The sequence below is a fragment of the Pituophis catenifer genome, unplaced genomic scaffold (assembly GCF_029215685.1).
Source record: "Pituophis catenifer annectens isolate HBS135680 unplaced genomic scaffold, rPitCat1.0.hap2 SCAF_3, whole genome shotgun sequence".
NCBI classification, from domain to species: Eukaryota; Metazoa; Chordata; class Lepidosauria; order Squamata; family Colubridae; genus Pituophis; species Pituophis catenifer.
In genome coordinates, this window is record NW_027256883.1 from 153,348,661 (window position 1) to 153,364,495 (window position 15,835).

Genomic DNA, 15,835 nt, shown 5'->3' on the forward strand with positions numbered 1-15,835 from the left:
TCGGAAATAACAGGCTGAGCGAGCCTATCCCCGAGTATTGCAGAATGCTTTAGATCCCCAGCTTTGATTAAAATAAGGGTTAGTCTCTAGCCCGCCGAAGAGCAGAGATTAGAACAAAACATCGCTTATTTAGCAAATTTAAATAGCCACCCATCTCACAAAAAAAATGAGTCTTGGGGTGGTCTACAACCAGTGAGATGCTCTCTGAGCTTGCTAGTTTTCTTGCAGACCTTTCATTATCTAAAACACCATCAGTGCTAGTAAGGAGTGCTGTTTGCTGTCAGTTTATATTCGGATGTCTTGTGTGGGTGGGGGTGGTCTTAGAGATTCTTTGGTTGAGTTGTTTACTGATGGATCTTCGGCAGTTTCTTGATTGGGTACTGCTTGCTTTATTGTTGTTCTGAGGTTAACCTTGAAGTTAGTCTATGCTGATTTGAGTGCTGATATGCTGGAGTCTTTTTCTCTTTTGGGGTGGTTGATTGTCTCTTGCATAGTCTATGGATGTTGTTAATGTCTATGTGTCTATTGATGGCTGATTTGTCAGAGTGCCAAGTTTCTAGAAATTTCTTGGCATTTTTGGACTTGGCCTGGTCTAGGGTTGTCACGTTTTTCCCAATTGAAACTATGGTTAAATCTGTCTAGATGTTGTGAAATTAAAGTATTTCCATCATGTCTTCTGACTGCCAATTGGTGTTCATGGATAGGTTCTGACAGTCTTCTACTATGTAGGACCCCTCAGTTCAACCCTGAGCTACAAATGTTCTCCTTTATTGATACCATAATAGCAATGAATCTCAAAGCCAGCATTGCCTTAAATCGGTGTTTCTCAAACTTGGCAAATTTAAGACATGTGGACTTATGATGTATATTGATATTGTTTCCTGATTGCTTATTTGTACCCTATGACTATCATTAAGTGTTGTACCTTATGATTCTCGATGAACATATCTTTTCCTTTATGTACACTGAGAGTATATGCACCAAGACAAATTCCTTGTGTGTCCAATCACACTCGGCCAATTAAAAAAAAACTATTCTATTCAACTCCCATAAATCCCAGCCAACAGAAAGGGGGTGGGGAATGGGGAATTCTGGAAGTCTTAAAGTTGCCAAGTTTGGGGAAACTGGATTACATTGCAAAGAACAGGATCGTGGCTGCATTGATGTTATGCCACTTTACAATCTCTTGGTTACAGTCAGAATGTCAGATCAAAGTTATTGATCAAGCCTTCTCGCCTGTTATATAAAAGAAAGCAGCTTGGCAGCAGCTCCTTCCATCAGCCTTTCTCTAGACTCAAAAGCTACTGTAATTAAACTCGGGTTTGGGTAGTACTCGGACTTGAGACCACCAGAAAATCCTCAAGCTGGCCATTTATTTTTGCATAGTTGCCGAGAAAAGTATACGGATTTGTCTATAAGATCATCAGCAGTCGGACTCCTAAAGCTAAGGAGCTTTTGATTGTATTTTTGGAATAAAAGAGATTTCGTGCTCGGAAGGGGGCGCTACTGCCTTTTTCCTAAAGTATTGTTTTTTTGACTGCTCCGAAATTAATTTGTTGTTTGAAACTTGTTTCGTTTCGGCTTGCACTAAGAGATCTGTGTTATTTTAACTGAACCGTAACAACTGGGACTCGCTTGCCCTCCGTCCTTTCTTCGTTAATAGCAGAGCCTCGGTTTGTCTGACTTGTTAAGTTTAATTCTCAGCCCAGCTGCTACGTCCTAAAAATGCTCCGCCTGGGCCAAGCAACCGCTGTGCTGCGATTACTTTCTACGGAGAGCTGCTTGGGGACTGTGGGCATCTCCCCGAGAAGAGCCGCGTCCGGAGAGAAGAAAAAAGAGATCCTGTTACACGTGCACGGAAAGGCAGACTGCGGTGAGTGACTCCTCCCGAAGGCACAAGGCCACAGAAAGCATGCAGTGAAATGTCTATGGAGATTCTCAGTCATCCAGGTTAGAGTTGTTCCGAAGGTGCTTTTTCAAGAGGCACTTTCTGGTTTTTTCTCTAAACAAAGACATTCAAAGAAAAACAAGAAAATCCAGTTGAAAAAGCACCTTTGGGACATGCAGTGAAATGCCTGTGCCTTGGAAGAGGCCGGCCATCGTGCCGCCTGCTGCCCACACTAGGCTGAAGGAAGAAGGAACTAACTTTCCCTTTCCCACAGCTGAGCGGCAGGGAAAAGCCAGAGAACGCGACCTGATCAGAGCCCGCGCGTTCTTCCTATGGCGATCCAGGACACTGTAGGCCGTGAGCCAATCGTAGAAGACCTCGGGGACACACCCCTTTATTAGCTATGTGGGGAATGGGCCAATCGTCACCGGAGAATTTAGAGGAGGCCGCAATTGTGTTCATTAAGAACACAATTCTCTTAGGTGGTGTGGAGTTCCAGAATTCCTCAGCAAGGTTGCTGGGGAATTCTGGGATTCGAAATCCACACATCTTAAAGTTGCCAAGTTTGGAAGAAGAAAAAAAAAACACCACTGCCTTGGAACTAGTTGTCAGAGGGCCCTGGAGAAAATAGTATGCAAAGCCAAACAAAATTGTCTTTGGACTTACTTTTGCCATATGAAAACTTAGAACTACGCCATCTTCGGTATGACCTAAGTGTAGCTCATAAAATTATCTGCTACAATGTCCTACCTGTCAATGACTGCTTCAGCTTCAACCACAACAATACACGAGAACACAATAGATACAAACTTAAAGTGAACAGCTTCAAACTCGATTGCAGAAAATATGACTTCAGCAACAGAGTGGTCAATGCCTGGAATGCACTACCTGACTCTGTGGTTTCATCCCAAAAGCCCCAAAATTTTAACCTTAGACTGGCTACTGCTGACTTCACCCCATTCCTAAGAGGTCTGTAAGGGGCGTGCATAAGAGCACCAGCGTGCCTACCGTCCCTGTCCTAATGTTTCCTCTATTTGTATCTATTTTATGTATTCAATTAATGCTTATACTTATATATATTACCTAATATGTTCTTGACAAATAAATAAAATTAAAAAAATAAATATGAGAATGCTTGATTCTTTTAAGGAAATTAAAGTCCCACCGCAGAGAGGCTTTCCATACTCTTAATTGTAGAAAACGAAATTTGAAATGTTTGTATAGCTATAAAGAGTAACTATGAAGCAGTATGCAGGTAGTCTTCGACTTACAACAGTTCATTTAGTGACTGAAGTTCCAACGGCACTGAAAAAAGTGACTTAGGACCATTTTTCACACTTATGACCATTGCAGCATGGTTTCTGGCATGCCGTGGATCGATACCTGGGGGTGGGTGGGGGTGACCCGTGTTTCACACTTCTTTGAAATTATTTACTGACTGCTCTCCAACCCTGACCTTAATTAGTTTCTAAACCCACATTTATTCATTAGTTTTACTGCTGCTTTTATTCCTAGATTTGCTTTTTAGGCTTCTCTGAGAAGACTGCGCTGAAAAAAAACCCTCCTGAAACACAGTGTTTGCATTTTCTGATATTTTATTATGAGCTTGAACTGAATGTTGGCCTGGAATTGTTTTGATTAAGTAAACAAGACACAAAACCTCTTTTTTTAAATATATATATATATATTATTGTTCTTTTGGGGAGTAAAGGAATCGCAGAAATTCAGATGAACAGACCACATGCCAGAAATGCCCTGGGAAAAGTGTTTGTGGATGAAGTAAGTGATGGTATTTAATTTTCTCTTATATACTGTAGATATTGTTTGAAAGGGTATGGGTATCCAAGGTCACCATAATTATCAATGAACAGTAGCTTCCTAGATCTTCATGCAGATTTTGTAGTAGAAGCCACATACAAAAAACAAATTATGCACATAGCAGCTTATGTATTTTATCAGCTAAAGTGTGATCACACATACATAGAAAGTTGTATGTGGTCTCAAAGAAAGTTTTCATTGAATTGAATGTTGGATTTATTCTCTTCTTTCATTAGTTATATGAAATCCTTGATGTTCTCCATTTTGATGAAAGTATCCGTGCTGTAATAGTCAAAAGCAAAGTAAAAGGTGTTTTTTGTGCTGGTAAGTAAAGCTGTTTTTTAATTTGAAAAAGCCAAAAAAAAAAAAAAAACTGAGAAGAAGTGGAAGAAAATAAATCACTTATCCTATCCTTTCCACTTGGTAATTTAATAAAATGTATCTCCTGTATCAATGACAAAGTTTTTCAGAAGTGGTATGTTATTGCCTCCTCCCTTGGGCTGGCCCAAGGTCACCAACCTGGCTTTGATGGTCTCCCCCCCCAATTTTCTAGCCTGATTCCTTAATCATTACACAAAATTGGCTCTCATTATTTTATTTTATCTTTTATTTTATGGACAATTGCTTCTAATCACTAATTCAATTTATATAAATTATTTTCTTATCTCACCTTTGCAATTAAGAAAAAAACTTTCTAACAGTGAGACCAATGAACCAATGGAAGACCTTACCTTCAGAAGTCATGGGTGTTTCATCACTGGAGAGTTTTAAGAAGAGACTGGACAGCCACTTGTCTGAAATGGTATAGGGTCTCCTGCTTGGTATAGGGTCTCTAGGGGGTTGGACTAGAACATCTCCAAGGTCCCTTACAGCTCTATTCTGATTGTTTTAAGAGTGTGACTTCTGGCATTATAGACATAAATACATTACACATCATTATTTACCAATGCAAATAATGTTAATAATAATATGTACTATTTATTAAACAGTAGTAAATAATATTATTAAATAATATGTATTTATCTATCTATATGAACTGCTTGAGTCTATGGATAATTAAGGGTACTTACTTCTACCATCATACAACTCTTCTGTAGTTCATGCAGCAGATATTGATGCATTTGAAACATTACCTTCAAGCATTTCCGTATTTCCCAAATTATGCCTTGGTTTTGCATATGTAGGTGCCGACTTAAAAGAGCGAGCTCGAATGAGTGATGCTGAAGCTGACCATTTTGTTCAGAGGCTCAGAAGTTTAATGGACAACATTGGTAAGTACCTGGCAGATCCCTTTGTTCACAAATGAATTTTTAATATGAAGCACAGTCAGATGCCTTTGTTTCATCCAAAAAGCAAAAATAAATGTTTTGAGAACTCCCTTGTTTTTTCCATTATCTGTCAGGTATCAGCAATGTGCTATCTGCCTGTTTTGAATCTAACTTGTACATCTGTTATATGTCACTCCAAATATCGTAGACATTATCTTAATGGCCTGTGAGATCACTGTGATTGATAGTTTGAGCATTCTTTAGCACTGCCTTTTTGGTACTGGAATGTAGAGTGATCTTTTCCTTCTCTTGACCATTGCTGTGTTTTTTGTACATGTTTACAAACTACAAGTACCACCTGAAGCATCATCCTATAAGATTTGAAATGTTTTCTAGGGCCCATTTAACTTTACAAGTAATCCTTGATTTACAACAGCCATGACTAACCCACAGCCTGTAGGCCACATGCAGCCCCAGACAGCTAGTAATGCATCCGCACGATTGTACACTTATGACATTATTAATGTGATATATATACACATTAACTATATTATATATTTTATATGTGGCCCAAGACAATTCCTCTTCTGTCAAAACGACCCAGGCAAACCAAGAGGTGGGACACCCATGTCCTACAACCATTTGTTTAGTGACTGTTTGAAGCTATGACATTGCTGAAGGAATGGTGGTTATGATTGGTCCTCGGAGCTCCAGCCATTCCTGCATCCCCACAGTCAGGCGTGAGTGACTTGGCAAACAGCTTGCTATTACATCCTATGTTGCAATGCCCCACAATCATGTGATTGCCATTAGTAATCTTCCCTGCCAGCTTTCCCAGATGATTGATAGGGAAACCAGCAGGAAAGTCACTGAGTAAGTCTCCTCCAGCCGCTCTGCCCTTGTGCCATACTGGCTGGCCATTTGCGGATCTCCAAGTCTCGCTATGCCTCTCCCAGCACTTGTGCACCTTCATGCACTCTTGCACATCCTGCCCAATGTCATATGTTGAGAACTACCTACCATACCTGTCAGAATGCTAGGTGTAATTTCATCAATGCTAGGTTTCATTTCATCAATCATGGAATCTTTGTTTCTAAACTATAGTTCTAATCATTCATTGAATGACCGTTCGAATTACAACGGCACTGAAAAACAGGACTTATGACCGTTTTTCACACTTAACAACTGTTGCCGCATCCCCATGGTCACATGCTCAAAATTTGGATGTTTGGCAACTGACTCACATTTATGACATTTGCAGTGACTCAGGGTCGTGTGATCCCCTTTTGCAACAAGCAAAATCAATGGGGAAGCCAGATTCACTTAACAACCGTGTTACTAACTTAACAACTGTAATGATTCACTTAACAACTGTGGCCAGAAAGATTGTAAAATGTAAAACTCACTTAACATCTGTCTCACTTAACAACACAAAATTTGGGTTCAATTGTGGTCGTAAGTCAAAGACCGCTTGTATATTACTGCCGTTTGTTCTTTATATTTTTCCTTCTCCAGTAGATTCATTCCTAGATTCTTGTTGCTTTTTCTTTTATTATGCCATTTTTGCAAAAACGCACTTCATGATCCTGTTCTGTAATGTTTGCAGCTGCATTACCAATGCCGACAATTGCTGCAATGGATGGTTATGCCTTGGGTGGCGGCTTGGAAATGGCCCTAGCTTGTGATCTCCGAGTAGCAGGTGAGAATATCAGTACAAGTAGTCTTTGACTTACAACAGTTCATTTAGTGGCCGTTCAAAGCAGTGGTGAAATCTAAAATTTGTTACTACCGGTTCTGTGGGCGTGGCTTGGTGGTGATGGGGGTAATGTGACTGGGTGGGCGTGCCCATTTTTTTTTTTTTTTTACTTTTAAAACCATTTTTTCTACAACCTCTTCGGTTTCAAGATGCTTTCAAAAGGCTCTGATGATCCCAGCTGAGTTGCCTGATCATTAGAGGCATTTAAAAGAAAAAAAGGGGTTTTTTCTTTTAAAAGCCTTTGATAATCCCAGCTGAGCCATGCGATCATCAGAGGCTTTTTTTTTTACTTTTAAAAGCATTTTTTCGGCTGAAGAAGTTGTAGAAAAAATGCTTTTAAAAGTAAAAAAAAAAAACCTCTGATGATTGTGCGGCTCAGCTGGGCATGGTGGGGGACCAGGGATTTTTGCTACTGGTTCTCCGAACCACCCGCCTCCATCGCTACCAGATCGGGTGATCCGATCCGAACTGGGAGCATTTCACCCCTGGTTCAAAGTTATAATGGCACTTAACAAAGTGGCTTATGACCATTTTTCACAGTTATGACCTTTGCAATATCCCCATGCTCATATGATCAAAATTCAAATGCATGGCAACTGGTTCATACTTATGACCATTGCAGCATCCCGGGGTCATGTGATCACTTTTTGTAACCTTCTGACAAGCAAAGTCAATGGGGAAGCCAAACTCACTTAATAACCAGGTTACTGACTTATCAACTGCAGTGATTCACTTAACCATTGTGGCAAGAAAGATCGTAAAATGGGGCAAACTCACTTAACAAATGTCTCACTTAACAACAGAAGTTTTGGACTGAGTTGTGGTCATAAGTCAAGGAGTACGTGTATAACCAATATTTTTGGTTCCTATTCTAAAAACAGTTAATTTAATTCAACCTGTAACATTTAAAATTCATAAGCTAACTGTTTACATTATTGCTCTATCTTATGAACTTGGTCCAGCCAAACTGTAGTCTTTTTAAGATTTGTTAAATGTGTGCTACCTTTATACTATTATTATACTACTATTTTGATCTTGTATATGTCTTTTTCTTAAATCAGCATCATCGGCTAAAATGGGTTTAATTGAAACTACCAGAGGACTTCTCCCTGGAGCAGGTAAGATTGCATCATCAATTTTCTTGCCCCTTTTTCATTTGTCATACAATTGTACTGTAATTTGTTAAAAATAGCAAAAACTATTAATATAAGTTCCCAGATTTTATATTGTATAACTCCTGTTTTCCCAACATGGAAATAGTTTATTTTCCTATAAAAATATGACATAAATGAATGTGATACAAAGGATGTTGAAGGTTTCACAAAGGATTTGCACACATGCCTGGAACTGTCAATTAAGATTATCTTCAGATTTCCCAACTTTCCCAGGAATCAAGCTGCCATTGCATGTTGTTTTTTGCTCTATCAAGCAGAAATGTAGATCTGCTACTCCCCTCTCTCCAGCATAGTTTCCCCTCTGTTTTTCCTAGCTCTGGAGATGAATGTAGCCAGGTAAAAGGAGAATGTGTAGAAAATCGACCCACTGTTGATTTATGTAACCCCTCCATGTGCCAGGTGAAAGAGAACTGATTAGCTCATGAAAACTGTCCTGCTTTTGCCACCCAATTGAGGGGACCCCAACTGTGAAAAAAAATTAAGGTAGCATCTCTGCCAGATTAGCTTCCTTTTTTGCTAAAGAAGAAAAAAAATGAAATTCCAAAAGCTTTCTTTGCTGATGGAGGGAATGTAATTGTTTTGAGGTGGCAATGTCAAAAAACGTAGTTATGCTAAACTTTGAATCCAAGTAAATTAATGCAAGATTCCCATGATCGAGAACAAAACTTTTTCATGAAATTATTACAGTGAAATCTCCATTGATCATACCTCAGTGCAGTGGCTTAGTCTGCAACACATTACATTTACGTTACTTGTACAATGTTTAGCATCAAGCAACTACCAGACATCACTTTTATAACATACTTTGATATTTAAAAACCATTTAAGAAGTATCATAAAATTTCTTATACCAATTATTCTGTTAAGATGAGTTCTACTATATCAATATAATTTATACAGGTATAAAGAAATTTAGATATGATTTTGGGAAAAGTGTGAAAGAAGTTCAGCGGTTCGAATCCCTAGTGCCACGTAATGGAGTGAGCTCCCGTTACTTGTCCCAGCTTCTGCCAACCTAGCATTTCGAAAGTACGTAAAAAATGCAAGTAGAAAAATAGGGATCACTTTGGTGGGAAGGTAACAGCGTTCCGTGTGCCTTCAACGTTTAGTCATGCCGGCCACATGACCATGGAGACGTTGTTGGACAACGTGGCTTTTTGGCTTTGAAACGGAAATGAGCACCGGCCCCTAGAGTCAGGAACGACTAGCACATATCTGCGAGGGGAACCTTTACCTTTATGAAAGAATTACTCAGTAGGGATTTTCAAAAAAGAAGATATAGTTCTAACCCTACCTTGATTTTGTTTAGTATCACCTGAGACAGAAAAAAACATGGGCAGATTTTCATTCTACCATCTTACGTTTTTACTATGAAAAACATTCCTTAAAATTCCTACTGCTCCTGTTTCTTGACCTGGCCTATCTTATAGGGCTGGTTTGTAAGAATCTGGTTTGATGTCAGTAGGCCAGTAAGAACTGGATTTCAACCCAAGTAAATCTCCAAAGAGCCATCAGCGAAATTTAGGAGAAATGCCGTAATCACTAGTTTTAACTTTAGCGATATGATTCTTTGTGAAATTAAATAACAGAATAAAATAATAGAAGAGATCTAATCCAATCCCTGCTCAAACAGGAGAGCCTATACCTATATCATTCCAGACAAATGGCTGTCCGGTCCCATTTTAAAAGCGATGGAGCACTCACAATTTCTGAAGGCAAGCCTTTCTATTGGTTAATTGTTCTCACTGTTAGAAAAATTTTCCTTAGTACCCTGTTTCCCGAAAATAAGACATGCCCTGATAATAAGCCCAATTGGGCTTTTCAGTGCATCCGCTAAAATAAGCCTCCCCCCCGAAAATAGGCCCTCCCCAAAAATATTTAAACACAGAGCTGGAAATCAGGTTAGATGGCAAGAGGAGCCCCATCTTGCTCCATGCACCCCAAAATAATAAGACCTCCCCAAAAATAAGGCTAAGCGCTTATTTCAGGGTTCAAAAAAATATAAGACAAGGTCTCATTTTTGAGGAAACACGGTATTTCAAATTTTTGAAAAATTTCAAATATTTTCAAATAAATTTCAAATATTTCAAATTTCACCTGAGGGTAGAACAAGAAGCAATGGGTGGAAACTAATCAAGGATAGAAGCAATTTAGAATGAAGGAGAAATTTCCTGACAGAACAATTAATCAGTGGAATAACTTGCCTCCAGAAGTTGTAAATGCTCCAACACTGGACGTTTTTAAGAAGAAATTAGATAATCATTTGTCTGAAACGGTGTAGGCTTTCCTGCCTAAACAGGGGGTTGGACTAGATGACCTCTAAGGTTCCTTCCAACTCTGTTATTCTATTCTATTCTATTCTATTCTAGCTCTACGTTACTTCTCTCCATGAAATTGAAATGGCATATAACAGCTTTCTGTAAAATCCGTTTGAGGAATTTTGCATTTTTTTCCTGTCTAGGTGGAACCCAGCGCTTATCACGCTACATTGGCCTTGGCCTTGCCAAAGAGCTCATTTTTACTGGCAGACAGATTGATGGGCAAGAGGCTTTCTCCATGGGGCTACTTAATCACACAGTACCACAGAATGAGGAAGGGGATGCAGCATATAAAAAGGCATTGGCTTTAGCTGAAGAAATAGTTCCTCAGGTTAGTGTGTTCTTCACTCTCCTCTCTATATCGCTGAAGAAGTAATATGTTTCTGCTTTTTTAAAAATAGAGTACTTTTTAAAAATATTTTGTTTATACATTTTTCTTTAACATACATTGGTGCTTAGTAAACAGCGTATTATCTGGGTCCATTTTACTTATACATAGTAATAATAGTAATATTTATTTATACATATTAATAATCTTTCAACTTCTAACTTCTATGTCTATTATCTAACCAGTGATAGAACAAATCCCATGTTAAAAAATATTCTGTATCTTCTTTGTCTTTTATCTTTAGTGTTTAACCTATCAATTTCTGCACATTCTAATATTTTTTAAATTATATTTTCATCTGTAGGAATTACCTCATTCTTCCAGTGTTGGGCCAATACAATTCACTGCAAATTTCTAAAGCCAAATGAAATCTTGAATTCAACCTGTCTCAAATATTTATATATTTCTTGGTGACAAAGAATTCTTTTTGGTTTAGAAGACACCACATCCATTAATAAATTAACTGGATGCCCATAAATCCTGAACAAACAGTAGTGATTTGGCTTTACTGCACCAAAAACATATACTTTGCTATTCCTGTTTCAGTGATTATGCCTAGGTGAACCAAAAGAACGTACAAGATACAATTATCTTTTCATTTGTCTCTGTGAGAATTTATAACATCTGAGGCCATTGCCTTATGGTGTAAAGAGACTTGCATAAGCTAAGTAAAAAACAAGTATTTCTTGTTTTTTTCCAGGTATCCACTTAGATAACTGAAATAATTCTCAAATGACTTGAAATTTAAAGTTGCTCTGTGCTAAAGAGGCCCTTTCATAATTTGTGCAATATCTTTCTTGACATAGTTGCTCTTTAGGTTATCTTATTTTTAGAACACCGGCATTTTTTGAAAATGTCATTATCATTGTAATATGAGTTGTCTCTTCCATGTCATCAGACCCTTAAATTGATTTTATAATCCATTTGTTTATTTTTCCTCCCTCTATTCCCGCTGCTCCAAAGCAAGCGTTGCTGAAGCTGGAACTTTGACCAGACTGCTTGAATAAAGCAAAATCTCCTTAAATTGGGTTCATATCTACTGTATGTGGGAATTTTTTTTTTTGTGATAATACAAAATTGGTTTGCCATTGCCTTCTTTTTGGACAGCAGTCTAAAGTTTCCAATTTAGCTTACGACCCTGGGATTACCATAGTTTCAACTTTGTTTGGCATCAGGAGTCTTGACGGAGTCTTTTTTTTGTCTTTATGAAGTAAAACTAAAAAAGACTTCCTCAAAACTCCCGATGCCTCCCTGAATAGTGTATGTTCTGCAAATTAAAAGTATCTTCCGTTTTTTTAGGAATTTATGCAATACACCAGAGGCAGTCTTGTATTTACTGACCTTATTGTGAAAATGATGTATTGCAATCTGTAGTACTTGTTGATTATGAGTTCCTTTATGAGGCACTTTGTCCAGACTAGTTATGTGTGAGATTGAATTAATGGTGTGGGTGAGTGGGTGTGCGGGTGCGCATTGTGTCCATGCAAGCAAACAAATTTCTAATACAAAAGTGATTTGAAGACACTCCTATTCCAGCAGGCCGGCCTGGCCTAATTTTTCCCCTTCTTTTAAATTTTTAAACTCAAATTTTAATTCGTTTTAAATTATTGGGAGTTTTAAATTGTCTCGGGCAAAAATTATTTAATTGGGTTTTAATCATGTCTTAACTTTTGTATTTATGTGTTTTATTTCGTGCCTGTTCACCGCCCTGAGTCCTTCGGGAGTAGGGCGGTATACAAATTTAATAAAATGAAATAAAATGAAAATGAAAAAAATATTTCTTTTCTTTTCAAAGGCTCCAATAGCTGTGAGACTGGGTAAATTGGCTATAAACAAAGGGATTGAGGTAATGATTCATTTCAACAAGCTTCTTCAATTTATATTTAAGGTTCCACAGAAAGCTGGAAAAATAATGTTCCCAAAAGACCCACAACATTTTATTAGAGCTTTCAGAGCTAAACTGCAGAAATTCAGTCCCCTAATATTGTAGCAAGAGTTAAAAGTTGTCCGTATCTTTTTCCTGCCATCTGGTGGCTATCTCTACATTTGCAGTCCAGTTATGGTAATTTGACATGAGTGACAGATCTATTTCATTGTCTGAATCAAAAGTAGAAATAAGAAATGTACACATGACCATAATTGCTTCTTCATTCTGGTGCAGCATTTTCAGTATTAGTGCACTCAGCCAGGAGAGAAAAAGGTCCAGGATAGAGAAGTGGAAGAAATAATACCCTTACAAATCACCATTTCCACACAATGAAGCTTCAACTACTGTTACTATAGCTTATAGAACATTCTCCTGAGTTGTCAGGAGGGGCAGAAGAACAATTATACAGAATACAGAATAACAGAGTTGGAAGAGACTTTCTTCTAGTGACTAGTCCAATCCCCAAGAAGACTTTAAACCAGGGGTAAAATGCTCCCGGTTCGGACCGGATCGCCTGATCCAATAGCGATGGCAGGTGGTTCGGAGAACCGGTAGCAAAAATCCCTGCCCCCTCCCCCATGCCCAGCTGAGCTACGCGATTATCAGAGGCTTTTTTTTTTTTTTACTTTTAAAAGCATTTTTTCTTTGGCCGAAAAAATGCTTTTAAAAGTTAAAAAAAAAAAGCCTTTGATGATCGCACGGCTCAGCTGGGATCATCAGAGCCTTTTAAAAGCATTTTTTTACCTCAGCGGAAGAAGTTGTAGAAAAAATACTTTTAAAAGTAAAAAAAAAAAAAAAAAAAGTTGGCCATGTCTACCCAGTCACATTACCCCACCACCACCACCAAGCCATGCCCACAGAACCGGTAGTAACAAATTTTACATTTCACCACTGCTTTAAACCATTTCACATAAATGGCTATTTTCTTCTTAAAAACCTCCAGTGATGGAGCACCAACAATTTCTGAAGGCAAGCCTTTCCGCTGATTGATTGTTCTAGTTGTCAGGAACTTTCTTATTATTTCTAGGTTGGATCTCTCCTTTATTAAGTTTCCATCCATCGCTTCTTGTCTTGCCTTTAGGTGCTTTGGAAAATAGATTGGCCCCCTCTTCTTTGTGGCAGCCCCTCAAACAGATAACACTGTTATGTCACCCCTAGTTCTTCATTTCATTAGACTAGACATATCCAATTACTGCAACTGTTCTTCACGTTTTAGCCTCCAGTCCCCTAATCCTCATTCTTGCTCTTCTCTGCACTCTTTTTAGAGTCTCAACATTGCTTTTATTTTGTGGTGACCAAAACTGGATGCAGTATTCCAAGTGTGGTCTTACCAAGGCATTATAAAGTGGTACTAAAACTTCCAGTGAACTTAGTTCTGTTCCTGTTAACGCAGCCTAGGACTGTGTTGGCTTTTTTGGCAGCTGCCAGAACACTGCTGGCTCATATTTAAGTGGTTGTCCACTTAAATGTTATCTTAAATGTAACTTTAAAATGCAACTTAGTTAAGTGTTATTGTAGGAGACCTGGATAGTGTATATGTGCACATATAGCAATTGCATAGGTAACACTCATTTTCATACTGAAATTCCCACAAGGTTTACTTCTGGCACAATCCAAATGTATCTGTTCTGGGAATCTAATGTAGCTGCACCTATAATAAATCTGTTAATATTTATGTGCCAAAAGCTTTGCTTGGTAGAGAACCTTGTCTTGTGTCACTGATGAAACCTGGGGGAAATCCAGGATGATTGATTATAATTCATTAAAGCCATACTTCAATATATTATTTCTGAATTGGTAACTTGGTACTGCTTTCCTTTAGATGGACAAACAGATTTTATTTCTTCCTTTTCAGGTTGATATTGCATCAGGAATGGCTATTGAAAGAATGTGCTATGCCCAGGTATTTTCTTTTTTAAAAAATCTGTTTCTTGTGCCTTCCCCCAAACTTTATCAAATCTTGTGATGTTAACAATTTACAAAAATTAGTAAAAAGAGCCAGATGTTTCTTCATTTTAGCTTCAGTGTGTGTTCTTGCTTCTCAGACATTTGGATTGTTACACTTTTCTCCATTCTTCAGTTCTGATTAATACAAATATGCACCCACACCCATCAGATCAATAAAAGAAACCCAGAAAACCAAATTACAATTTTTGTGTATCCACATACACACGCAACATCCCAAACTACACCTGCCTTTTCTTTATTTAACGATATTTGGAGGCAGCCCTGCTTCAAAATGAGTCCAGACAGTGTAGATCAAATAAAAACAATTACAAAACCTAGTGAGTATTACTTATTTATTTTTGAGACACAGCCCATCTATTAGTAGTTTTGACTGAAAAAAGATACAACGGGCTGAAAACTAGGACTATACTCTAGTCTAGAGGTTTAGAGCTACAGCCCCAATCATCTTTGGGCTGTTTGAGGGGATGGAAGTTTTGGTGTATTAATGAAAGGCTTGAAAACTTTTGAAAAGATTAAGAGATGAAATATAAAACAATTGACTTATATTTTAAACACAGAATCTCCCTACCAGAGACCGTCAGGAAGGAATGGCTGCTTTCAATGAGAAACGACTTCCAAAATTCACTGGTAAATGAGGCTAAAACATTGTTTCTGAAAGTGCCTGAATACAATACAAGATGATCCCAAGGCTGTGCCTTATTGGAGAGCTGTTCCTTATAAGCTTCATACTTTTTTTTTTTTGCTTGAAATCTACTTTGGATGTCAAGAACTAAATAGTGATAATGTAAAGGGTATTCCTGTTCGAATGTGACAGTAATAAAAAAATCATTTTCCAACCAAAGCACGCATTTATGAGCAAATTTCTGTGCCTGCAGAGGAATAACACTGACAATTGCTGCACAAGAAAACTTTTATCCAACGGGACAGCAGCAATTGTTGACTTCGCAGCCCCTCTCTCTCTTTTTCTCTCACACTGTTCACTTAGGAAGATTTCAGTTGCTAATTGAGGAGAAACTGTATATTATCCCAAAGAGTAACCAACTGCATTTGTTAGATATTTTATAAGCAATATACAAAAAAATAAGATGATTCTACAAAGAAAATTTACAATAATGTATAAAGTCACCATTGAGTCAGGTTCAGCTTCTGGTAATTTATATGGTTCAACCCAGTGCGGTTTTCTTGGTATAGATGGAAGTCGTTTGCTATAGTCACCTTTGGGTATTTTTTTTAATGGTTATCAAATATAGAATTTCATGTAATTCCCTTAACCAGGGGTCTGCAACCTTAAATATTCAAAGAGCCATTTGGACCCATTTCCCACAGAAA

General features: G+C 38.0%; 1 protein-coding gene across 2 annotated transcripts; it reads left to right on the top strand.

The window, feature by feature from the left end:
• Nucleotides 1-8: 8 nt before the first annotated feature.
• ECHDC2 (enoyl-CoA hydratase domain containing 2) lies at nucleotides 9-15,337 on the top strand. 2 transcript variants are annotated; one of them, XM_070941328.1, is made up of 11 exons: nucleotides 9-78; nucleotides 1,705-1,873; nucleotides 3,600-3,667; nucleotides 3,943-4,030; nucleotides 4,891-4,977; nucleotides 6,581-6,673; nucleotides 7,792-7,848; nucleotides 10,367-10,554; nucleotides 12,407-12,457; nucleotides 14,394-14,441; nucleotides 15,064-15,337. In XM_070941328.1, the coding sequence occupies exons 2-11, from the start codon at nucleotides 1,726-1,728 to the stop codon at nucleotides 15,139-15,141; spliced, it is 906 nt and encodes a 301-aa protein (XP_070797429.1). In that variant the 5' UTR covers nucleotides 9-78; nucleotides 1,705-1,725; the 3' UTR covers nucleotides 15,142-15,337. The 2 variants fall into 2 exon arrangements, with proteins under 2 accessions (XP_070797429.1, XP_070797430.1); XM_070941329.1 differs by lacking the exons at nucleotides 9-78; nucleotides 3,600-3,667 and having other exon boundaries at nucleotides 1,826-1,873.
• The last annotated feature ends 498 nt before the right edge of the window (nucleotides 15,338-15,835 follow it).